Source organism: Vitis riparia, chromosome 4, assembly GCF_004353265.1.
Source record: "Vitis riparia cultivar Riparia Gloire de Montpellier isolate 1030 chromosome 4, EGFV_Vit.rip_1.0, whole genome shotgun sequence".
NCBI classification, from domain to species: Eukaryota; Viridiplantae; Streptophyta; class Magnoliopsida; order Vitales; family Vitaceae; genus Vitis; species Vitis riparia.
Genome location: NC_048434.1, coordinates 17,474,973 through 17,486,784, shown reverse-complemented (window position 1 = coordinate 17,486,784; position 11,812 = coordinate 17,474,973). Strand labels below are relative to the sequence as shown.

Here is an 11,812-nt window from a genome sequence, read left to right as displayed (position 1 = left end):
GATTTTTTCACTCATTAGCTTAACATTAATTTAAAACCCTAAAAAGGGTTAGAATCTTATGTTATGGTCTATTATCTAATTGTTATTTGAACTTTAAAACCTTATACTTGGCCTAAAACCCTAATATTCCCTTAACCTAATCCAGGTGAGAGACTTAAACAAGAGAGAATTAATTGATGTGATTCACCAGCTGAGTTCAGTGGAATCACAACCACCAGAACTCTCTCTCCCCCATTCCCAACATACAAAACTGATCAGTGGACCCACCAACCAAACTCTCCACTCAGAGTTCACAAACAATATTTGGAGAAAGTTAACAAACTGGGCTCCACCCTCTTCCCATCTGGCCGATATAAACTAATCAAATGGTGTTACCAAAAGTAGGAAAAAGCTTGATAGTTTAGTGGAAGTGCCAATTATTTTCCACCAAAGATTCTTCCTGATTCCACACGCACATCTATATCGCTTGTCTTCTTTTGGATTAAAAGATCACAACTATGCATTTTTCCCACTCTTATTATAACTACAGATATCATCACTCATTATCTTCTTCATAGAGGCCATGGCCATGGCCAGTTTCTATTTGTTCTCTTCTTCACTTTGCATGCTTTTTAGCTTTGTGGTATTCACTGAAGCAGCCCCTAAAGGGTCTCTCATCACACACCTTCCTGGGTTCAATGGAATTTTCCCTTCCAAGCACTACTCAGGGTATGCATATATACATATAGATATGTCCAGAACTGTTGTCATTTTTTCTAAGTATTGGTCTGGTTGTGCATGTTTCGATGGGGTTCTGTGATCTTGGGGAATTTCAGTTATGTGGACATAGGAGGTGAACCTGCCAAGAATCTGTTTTACTACTTTGTTGTATCCGAAAGAAACCCGGCGAAGGATCCTCTTGTTCTATGGCTGAATGGTGGCCCAGGCTGCTCTAGCTTTGATGGTTTTGTGTATGAACATGGTACTGATTCTTAAAACTGTGTATCAGATACTGGAGTATAAGTAACAGTTATTTTGATTTTCTTGATATTCTGAACTATATATATCACTGCCACCATACTTACTACATTTCAGTTTGTTTTATTTTTTTCTTTTTTTGGGAGTTTGAATTAGCTGCTGATTTTTTGGATACATCTTGATTGATTCATAAATTTATCAAAAGGGATGGAGCAATATTTAGAATATTAGATTCTTCCACTCTGATGATCATCTAAGTTGTATGAATTGGTCTTTCTTTTTTCGAGGCAAAAGGTATAAATTGATCCACTCACATAAACTGAAAATTTTGAATTTGAGTTGTTTGATCCAAATTTCTGCAGGACCTTTCAATTTTGAAGCAGGAAAGACACCCATCAGCCTGCCCACTTTGCACCTCAACCCATACAGTTGGTCCAAGGTGAGAATTCCTTTTGAAACACATCCTTGACAATTGGTTTTTGTAGGTTGAATTAGCAATAAATTTTGTTTATCAGATATATACTTAGATTAATGTAGTATACATATTGTTTTCTTGTGTTTCTTTTTTTTTTTTTTTTCAGGTTTCAAGCATGATATATTTGGACTCTCCTACTGGGGTTGGGTTTTCCTTCTCGAAAAACACATGGCAATACAAAACTGGAGACGTTCAAACTGCCTCTGATACACATGAGTTTCTCCTCAGGGTAAATTTAACATTACAATCACAGATTGATTGAAAAACTAGTATACTCATTTTATTGTTCTGCAACCAGTGGTTCAAAGAATTCCCGGAATTCATCACCAATCCATTTTATGTGTCTGGAGAGTCTTATGCTGGAGTTTATGTGCCAACTCTTTCTGCTGCAATAGTGAAAGGCATCAAAAGTGGTGCAAAGCCTACTATCAACTTCAAGGTATGTCACATTAATTAGAGCTACCCACCTTGAAAATTAACTGAAATATATTGTAAAGACTTCAGATTCAGTTCGGTTTGGTTTATGCAGGGCTATTTGGTGGGAAATGGGGTCACAGACATGGAGTTTGATGCCAATGCCCTAGTCCCATTTACACATGGGATGGGCCTTATATCAAGTGAGATGTTTGAGGTACTGAATTTTATTAGCTACTTTGAGCTTAGTTCTTGCTTGAAAGCATCTTAAATAGTTCCAAAACAACTGGTGCAGAAAGCAAGAGATAACTGTGGAGGAAACTATTACTCAAATGAAAGTAAAAGCTGCATAGAAGAGCTGAACAAAATCTATAATGTGAGATGATTGTTCTTCTCTCATTGATCTTGTCTGAAATTCAGCAAATTCTGAAGAAAGTGGAGCTAGTTATAGTGTTTGATTAGTACTCTATATATATGTATCATGGTTTCTTCTGGTTAATTACCATGCAGGCCATTTCTGGTCTCAACCAATACGATATCCTTGAACCTTGCTATCATAGACCGACGAAGAAAGGTGAAGAAACTGGAAATACAACGCTACCACTTAGCTTCAAGCAGTTAGGAGCTACTAACCGGCCACTTCCAGTGAGGACGAGGATGTTTGGCCGCGCCTGGCCTTTTCGTGCACCAGTTAAAGATGGCATTCTCCCTCTGTGGCCTGAATCAATCAAGCAAAACCCAATTCCTTGCACGGCAAGTTATTCAAATTAGTCTTTGGTTTTCTAGAATATGACTGCTAATACTATTTGATAGTAGCTACCTTAAGCTCATTGTTTTTCAGTTGATGGCTACATAAAGAAGTAAACCAACTAGTACTAGTTCTAAATGAAATCGCATACTTCGAATTACTTCATTCGGACACTATTTTCGTATGTCAAATTGCAGGATGATCAAGTAGCAACTGTTTGGTTGAATGACAAAGGAGTTAGGACTGCAATTCATGCCCAACAGGTAACACAACTACTCTAGCTAGTCATATGAATATTTCTCATCAGTACTATGCGTACTCTACTGAAATTTGGAGCTTAATTAATTCAAATTGTTTTTTGTTTAGAAAGATGTGATTGGGGAGTGGGAAATATGCACTGGCAGACTACACTATTCCTCTGATTCTGGGAGTATGCTTCAGTACCACAAAAACCTAACTGCCAAGGGATACCGAGCACTTATATACAGGCAAACTTTTGCCCATATGAATCGTGTTTATATAGTTTCATCTCCATTCTGTATGATGTTTTGAAGATTTTTCAAGTATATAAGAATTTTCCCATGAAAATCAACCTCCTGTTAACTGTTGTGGCAGTGGGGATCATGATATGTCTGTGCCATTCACTGGGAGCGAAGCATGGACCAGGTCACTAGGATATAAGATTGTGGATGAATGGAGGGCTTGGATTTCCAACGACCAAGTTGCCGGGTACTCGAGGCAGATGAAACTGTGTCTTTCGCCATTTTTGTGCATGGTTCTTTGCTTCTTGTTCAATCATTGTTCTTGGGTTAACTGTATTTCTTGCAGGTACACACAAGGATATGAACATGGCCTCACCTTTCTCACCATCAAGGTTAGTCTTGTATCCATTCTGTTGAATTTTTTTTCTAGTTTTTGCAGTGAAGTTGTGTAAGTGATGGTGCAGGGAGCTGGGCACACTGTCCCTGAATACAAGCCAAGGGAAGCACTGGACTTTTTCGGCAGATGGTTGGAAGGAAAAGCAATATAACTGACAAGGAGAAGCAGTTCTTACAGTCTTTCATCAATCTATCATTTGGCTTAGGTAGAAATGGAAAAAAAATAAAAAGAAAAATGTACTGATCTAATAAGAGATTAACAGTGTGTTTAATTAGTTGATGCCTACTTTCTTCGTCACATGAGTCTAATTTTTTGATCTGTAAGTCTCTGCTGATGCTTCTGTTGTTCGTATTTTTATATGTTGATTCTATTTATTTATACCTTTATTTAATGATTTAGATTTTATCATATATATATATATATATATATATATATATATATATATATATATTTAACTATCCGAATTTGGAGTACAATAGATATCACTTTGGTACCTTAGTTTTTTTCCTTTTAATTAACCTGACCTAACACTAATTCGGTTTGATTTGACTTGTTTAATTCAATTTGACCTAACGTATGGGTATAGACTGCATTACGGATTACTAGAAGTGGGTTAGTGATACTTGGTAGTGTCTTAATAAGTACCCTCACTAATTTAAAAAAAGAATATGCATATATATAGTGTATTTGGTTTGATAACCCGACCATTCGAAATATTTTTTATTTTTTCTAAAATTAACCCAATAAACTTAAATTTTTTTTTAAAAAAAAATTCATTTTGTCTCTATGCGGTTTGATTTTATTTTATTTTTTTGGAATTAATTAGTTTGTCACTTTTTTTCCTTCTTTTAAAAATAATGTTGGAATTAATTGTAATAGATTTATTTATTAACTTAAACTTGGAAGTGATAAAACTAATCTAAACATGCTCAAAACTTAATAACATAGATCAAATATGGAAATAAAGGAAGAATTGAAACATACCTTCGACCATTGATGGTTTGGGAATCTGGAAATCAAATTTGATATTCAAATGGGTTGAGGTGCTTCTAAACCCTTAATCAATCTCAAAATGATGGTGTCTATGTTTGAATAGAGATTAGAGGCTTAAGGACCTAACCATGAAAGCTCTATTTATATTCACTTTGCCCATAACAGAGTCAATGCCGTAATTCATGGCTATTAATGACAACAAAAAATGGAAAACTAAATCAACGGAAATCCTAAAATTTATGGAAGATTATGGGCTAGATTTTTGGACCTATTAAGGAAAATCTAACATTCTCCCACTTGGTCCATATATTCCATCATTCACCATAGTAAGAAACAAAATACACGAATCATGGCGATAGGTTCTTTAAAACAAGTATTATTTTCCATGTATCACAGTACATTATGACTCTTAAACACTTGCCTTCATTACTTAATGAATAAACATTATGTTTATTCAAGGTCCAAACATTAGAAATATTTCTCAAATGAATGAATGTGTACACAAATTAGAAACAAATACGAGAAAATATTACCACATAAATAGAGTTTCATCACAAATAACATTTGTACTTATAACGAAAATCATACAAAGGAGCCAAGTCCCATTCTATCCACATGATCCTTGAATTTCGATGGTGGCATGCCTTTTGTCAAAGGATTAGCTATCATCAATTCAGTGTTGATGTGTTCAATAACCTCTGTTTTCTCTTTAACATGTTCCTTTATGGCTAAATACTTTATGTTGATGTGTTTGCTTCGATTACCGCTTTGTTGTTTTTAGCCATAAAAACTGCAACTGAATTGTTGTAATATATCCTCAATGGCCTAGAAATTGAATCTACAATTCTAATCCCATAAAGGAAATTCATAATACACCATGAGTTGTAGCCTTAAAACAAGATATGAACTCAGCTTCCATAGTGGAAGTAGTAGTCAAAGTTTACTTTACACTCCTCTAGGATACAACTCCACCAACGAACATAAAAATGTATCCAGATGTTGATTTCTATGAATCAACACAACTAGTGAAGTCCGAATCTGAGTAACCAATCACCTCAAAATTATCAGTCCTTCTATACATAAGCATATAGTCCTTCGTTCCTTGAAGGTACCTCAACACCTTCTTTGTAACTCTCAAGTGGTCTATACTTGGATTACTTTGATATCTTCCCATTATCGCAACAGAAAATGCAATGACAGGTCTTGTGCATACCTGAGCATACATTAGGTTTCCAACAACAGAAGCATATGAGATGTTTTTCATTTGTTCCCTATTAAGATCATTTTTCGAGCACTGGTTCAAATTGAACCTATCACCCTTCATAATAGGAGCTATACTTGGTGAACAATCTTTCATCCAAAATCTCTCTAAAACTTTGTTGATATAGGTCTCTGGAGACAAACACAAAATTCCTTGAAATCAATCTCTATGTATCTTAATGCCAATGACATAAGATGCATCACCCATATCCTTCATGTCAAATTTTTTAGATAGAAATTGTTTCACCTCATGTATCAAACCCTTATCATTTTTTACAAGTAAAATGCCATCCACATATAGAATAAGGAAACATATTTTACTCCCACAGACTTTCTGGTATATATATTGATCCATAATGTTCTCTACAAACCTAATGAAGAGATAACATCAAGGAATTTCAAGTACCATTGACAAGAGGTTTGTTTCAATCCATATATGAATTTCTTGAGCTTACACACCAAATGCTTACCATCTTTGGAGGAAAATCCTTTTGGTTGTTTCACGTAAACTTCTTCCTCTAGATCTTCAGTGAGGAAAGTCTTTTTCATATTCATTTGTTGCAACTCCAAATCAAAATGTGCAACCAATGCCATAATAACATGAAAAGAATCTTTCTTGATACAAGAAAGGTCTCCTTGTAGTCAATTCCTTCCTTCTGTGTGAATCCTTTAGCAACAAGTTTTGCTTTATTTCTTTCAATGTTGCCTAATGAGTCTTTCTTTGTCTTAAGGACCCATTTACATCCTATGATTTTCTCACCATCAAGCAACTCAACAAGATTCCAAACTCCGTTAGATGTCATAGAATTCATCTCATATTTCATGGCATAATACCATAAATTTGATTCTTTGCAACTCATGGCTTGTGAAAACGTTTTAGGATCATTTTTAGCTTCAATGTTATAGTTTGATTCTTATAGATACACGACATAATCACCAGGAATTGTTGATTTCCTTGCTTTAGTATATTTCCTTAATGTTGAATCAATATTTTCTAAAGGATCATGTTGTTCAACTAGTTGTTCAACAATTTCTAACATTTATTGAACAACTTGATCTAATAGATTATTCTTAGCATAACTTATGAAACTTCAATGATTGGTTGTTCAACTCCCGTTTGAACTTGAGGGGTGTTGTGAATGATAACCAACCTTTCACTTGAGGTAGAAGGTTGATTTTTCTTAGAGATTGTGTTCTAGGATTGACCAGTCTTACTTAATAAGTCATTCTTAAGAAATTTTGCATTTCTTGATTCCACAATCCTAGTGTTGTAAGATGGACAATAGAATCTGTACCCCTTAGACCTTTCGACATATCCAATGAAAATTCCACTAATGGTCCTTGGGTCCAGTTTTTTCTTTTGTGGGTTGTAAACTCTTACTTTATATGGGCATCCCCAAATGTGTATATGCCGCAAACTTGGTTTCCAACCTTTTCATAATTCAAATGTCTTTGAGACAACCTTAGTTGGAACTTAGTTCAATATATACACTACCATTTTAAAAGCTTCAATCCATAAGAATTTAGGAAGCTTAAAGTTGTTAAGCATACTTTGTACCATGTCCAATAATGTTTGGTTTCTTCTTTTCTGCTACGCCATATGGTCTAGGAAACCAAGCATGGCATATTAGGTAACTATTCCATGCTCTTGAATAAACTTCGTAAATGGACCAAGTGTTTGTCCATCTTTAGTGTATCTACCATAATATTCTCCACCTCTATTTGTTCTCACTATCTTAATTTGCTTTCTACATTCATTCTCTACTTCGACCTTACAAGCCTTAAAGGTATCTAGTGCTTCATTATTGTTATGAAGCAATTATAGATACATGTATCATGAGTAATCGTCTATAAAAGAGATGAAGTATTTCGAACGATACAAGTCTATGTTTGGACTACAAATGTCTGAATGTATGATCTCCAATATGTTTGTGCTCCTTTTGGCAATTTTCTTTGACTTGTTGGTCTACTTTCCCTTAATGCAATCCACACAAGTGTCAAAATCAATAAAATCCAAAGCACTAAGTACTCCATCATTTACTAATCTTTTAATTCTTTCTATGGAGATATGTCTCAATCTCTGATGCCACAACAGAGAGGAATCTTCATTCATAACACATTGTTTAACACCAATGTGAACATGCATAACATTATGAGTAGAATCTTGCAAATTAATAGAGAAATGACCATCAGACAATGTATAATTCCTAACAAGATCATATTTATAAAATAAACTGAATGATATTTTTGAAAAGTTAAAGGAATAACAAAAAAGTACAAGTCTTGAAACTAAAATCAAATTCCTAGAGAAACTTGGAATATAAAATGTCTTTTCCAAATTAAAAACAAAACCACTACTTAAAACTAAAATGCATGTTCCAATAGCCTCCACATGTGAATGCATCTTGTTTCTTGAATAGATGCATTGCTTACTTCCCACTAGCTTCCTTAGGTTTTGCAAACCCTACAAGGTATTTGAAATATGGATTGTAGAACCATAATCAATCCACCATGTGTTATTATTAACATCAACCATAGTAGATTCATAACAAACAAATGAGATTGGATTACCTTTCTTTTCAAGCCACTCATGAAATTTAGAGCAATCTTTTTTCATGTGTCCCTTCGTTTTGTTGAAGAAGCACTTAGATTCCTTTTTTTATCTCTCATTGGGATGGTATTTTACCTTTCCCCTATTGTTTAGCTTGGTTATGGTTCTTTCCTTATGTTGCCAATAATGCACTCTCACCCATTTCCATTACTAGCCTTCATTCCTCTTGAACACACATGGTTAGAAGTGTTGGGAACCTTCGATCACTCCGTTTCCATGCCTTGGATCATGTAGGGTGTATGCATCTATCCTTAGGCATATTTAAATCTATCGCAATGGAAACACATGGCTATAAAAACCATTATTGATACCACAGAAATCATGAATTTAGATAATAAAGCCACATACCTTTTATTCGGATGTTCTCGGATTGATTCCAATTGATGTAGATAACTCTAAAGTCGTAATGGATTTTGTAAACACCATGATCTTCCACTTGATGACTTTTCCTTGTGTCTAGGCATTGAAATGGTGAAGATCTCAAGAGTAGAGGCTAATGTTTTTTCTCTAGATTGTAGAGAGAAAATGACAAGACATGGAAACCTAAACCCCTAAAGGGGTATTTATAAGTTTCCTACTAGGCTTAAGTGACAAGTGACTTAAGCCCACCATGGGTTTGGGTCACTTAATCTAATTGAAAAAGGTTTCTAATTGATTAATTAACCATACAGAACCCTAATTAATCAATTAGCCCAGTCCAGAGATACCACTCACTTATCCCTATGTAACCTTATGTAATTACCAAAATTCCCTTATACACAAAAAGTGAACTAAAAACCCACTTAACCCTCATAAATCGTGTCATCAAGGAATATGAGCTCAAAGTGGGGACCATTGAGACTCATAGGAGTATTGGCTCCCTCATAATCAAATTCTGAAATTGACTCAACATCCCACTATAGAGAGTCAATTGCACTCTATACCCTATGTAAATTACAACAAGACACCAAGTGCTCGAGTCCATGACCTACTACATGCAGACTCCCCATGAACTCGTGTCCATAATCTAACAAGGTAGTGTTATCACCTATCAAAATTACCTCTCAAATCCTTGAGTTACAAACCTTACTTATTATGTGATCAATTGACATACTTTAACTCCAAGGAACATATGTCAAATTCTATTAAATGAATTATTGTGGCCACAAATTTCATGATCACATATCCTTTGGATTACCCAAGATGATACATTGTCTCAATCCCATGAGATATCATGGTACCTCTATTGAGAATACTTGTTGCCACCAACCTCCATCCACAGTAACCCAATCCATAGGGATATATGACCACTTAAGGTCTCACCCATAGGTCAAAGTCTCATGCTGATTTTGGCACAACCTCAACATCCTCTCAAGGTTGAAAGTCTATGCAATATAGTAGCTTGGTGAATCATGAAATTTAATAGCCGTATATCATGATTCACTGTAGGTCCTATCCAATATGCATCACATACACTAATTCACTCACAATGAGAAACCCATCCCGATGGCCAAGATAAGTCATACCTCCAATTAGGAGGTGGTACATTACAATCTCTACTAGATTGCCCAAATCCATGAACCAATTGTGAATAACTTATCTACTTACAAAAAACCCATGACTTGTATTTTTTATGCAACTTCTAATGCACCCAAGTTATGTACAATGTAAGAGATATGGACTGAATGCTCAAATCAATGTCAATACACCAAATGGACAGTAAGTGGATAGTTAAGTCTAACATTGTTACATCATGTCTTGCTTTTAGGGTCTTAATCCCAACAAGAAGTTCATTGATTGACCATTTATTCGTATGTGTGTTATAAGAGATTTTTTTGAAGCATCCATATTGTTATAGAAGAGTGTTCGGTATGTAGTGCACAATGAAAGATTCAAACATCTCAACCTCAAGAGTTTTCAGCCAAGCTGTAATGTCCCTTATTTGCATGATGTGCTCACACACACCTCTCACATTGATGAACGTTAAGGATGAAAAATTCATAATCAAGATACCGACAAATGCCTTATCTGAAGTCTCAAACTACTCATCAATATCCTTCAGTAAGGCCTTAACTTTATTATGCTGATCAGATGAACCTCAAATACCACTAGAAATTTTGGTCTTTATGAATATCACACTAAGGCGATTGGATTGCTCCCATCGTTCATAAAGAGCCTTTTCATTTGCAATGTTGGTCGCAGTAATGATCGATTCATATTTCCTAATAGCATAATCAATGTTCATCTACCCCAAATGAAGGAGAATTCTCTCCTTCCATACTTTATAGTTGTCACCCTTTAGTTCAAGAATATCACATCTTATATCAGAAAAATTTGCAGGTTGCATAACTACATAAAAATTAAACATTCATGCTTATATAATAGTAATTTGAACTAATAAACATATATCATGTTTTACCAATATAAATCATGTTTCAAAAATATGAATCTAGTGACATAAAACTTGTATATGGGCTAAAGTTCTAATTCAGTTAAATCCATCTAACTTTATGATAAAACTATCAAATTATATTCCTTTCTTAATTCATGTAGGTAAATTAAGAATATAATTTGATATTTTATCCTAATTAATCATACAAATATAATAAAAATTCTCATAGGATAAAATTTGTTATATTTAAATATGACTAATTTCAATGTCATTTTTTTCTAAATGTGATCCTAAAACACTTAATATATAATTTTGCATAATTAAAAATGTTGTGACTAATCCCTAATTAATTAAAATTATATGGAGCACTAGACATTTAATTTTATTCACAAAAATTATTCATATAAATTGAATGCAACCATAAGTAATATTTACATATATGAACATTGTCTAAATTTATGTACCAAAAAAATTCAAATTGCATGTATAATGAAAAATATAAATTATACATACAAAAATGACATAATTTTAACATATAAATATCCAAATCTCAATTCCACAAAATGTTATTTATAAAATCCCAAATTTATGATTTTTTCACAAAATACCAGAAAATTTAAATTTATGGAAATGTAGTTGTATGTTTTTGCACAAAACGACATGTTGTTTTACTTGTGTTGCCGAAACTTTCTCCAAAAAAGGACATGTCATTTCATCACCCAAAAAAAACAACATGTTGTTTTGCCTATATGACAACAACCTTCAACTAGTCCAAACAATATGTCGTTTTTTTTCCAAACACTCAAAATGACATGTCATTTGGCATCGTCTTCAACCTCTAATTAGGTCGTTTTCGACCTGGTTCACAACTCAATATTTTCTAACCTTTTGGACACCAAAATTAATGTTTCAAATCATATAAATGTTAAATCCAATTACCTAATGATTTCTAATCTTATTTTTCATCAAAAATTCCAAAAAAAAAAAAAAAAAAAAACTTTCGGATACAAAAACTCAAATTTTCCATATTGCACATAATCAAAGCATAGGCAATATTGTGGATTTAATACCAATTGTAAGTGCTAAAACCAATCTAAACATGCT

General features: G+C 33.9%; 1 protein-coding gene across 1 annotated transcript; it reads left to right on the top strand.

Moving 5' to 3' along the window:
* Positions 1 to 489: 489 nt before the first annotated feature.
* Positions 490 to 3,770, top strand: LOC117912397 (serine carboxypeptidase-like 20). The gene is made up of 13 exons (XM_034826964.1): positions 490 to 708; positions 816 to 961; positions 1,320 to 1,396; positions 1,539 to 1,661; positions 1,731 to 1,871; positions 1,962 to 2,063; positions 2,142 to 2,222; positions 2,357 to 2,599; positions 2,792 to 2,857; positions 2,961 to 3,082; positions 3,210 to 3,323; positions 3,423 to 3,468; positions 3,541 to 3,770. The coding sequence occupies exons 1-13, from the start codon at positions 563 to 565 to the stop codon at positions 3,622 to 3,624; spliced, it is 1,491 nt and encodes a 496-aa protein (XP_034682855.1). The 5' UTR covers positions 490 to 562; the 3' UTR covers positions 3,625 to 3,770.
* Positions 3,771 to 11,812: the final 8,042 nt, after the last annotated feature.

Bases quoted from the DNA above. Each gene is read 5' to 3' on its own strand.
- LOC117912397 (XM_034826964.1), top strand. From the start codon at position 563: ATGGCCATGGCCAGTTTCTATTTGTTCTCTTCTTCACTTTGCATGCTT. The intron at 2,223-2,356 runs GTGAGATGATTG...ATTACCATGCAG, and splicing joins AGCTGAACAAAATCTATAAT to GCCATTTCTGGTCTCAACCA. The intron at 3,083-3,209 runs GCAAACTTTTGC...CTGTTGTGGCAG, and splicing joins TACCGAGCACTTATATACAG to TGGGGATCATGATATGTCTG.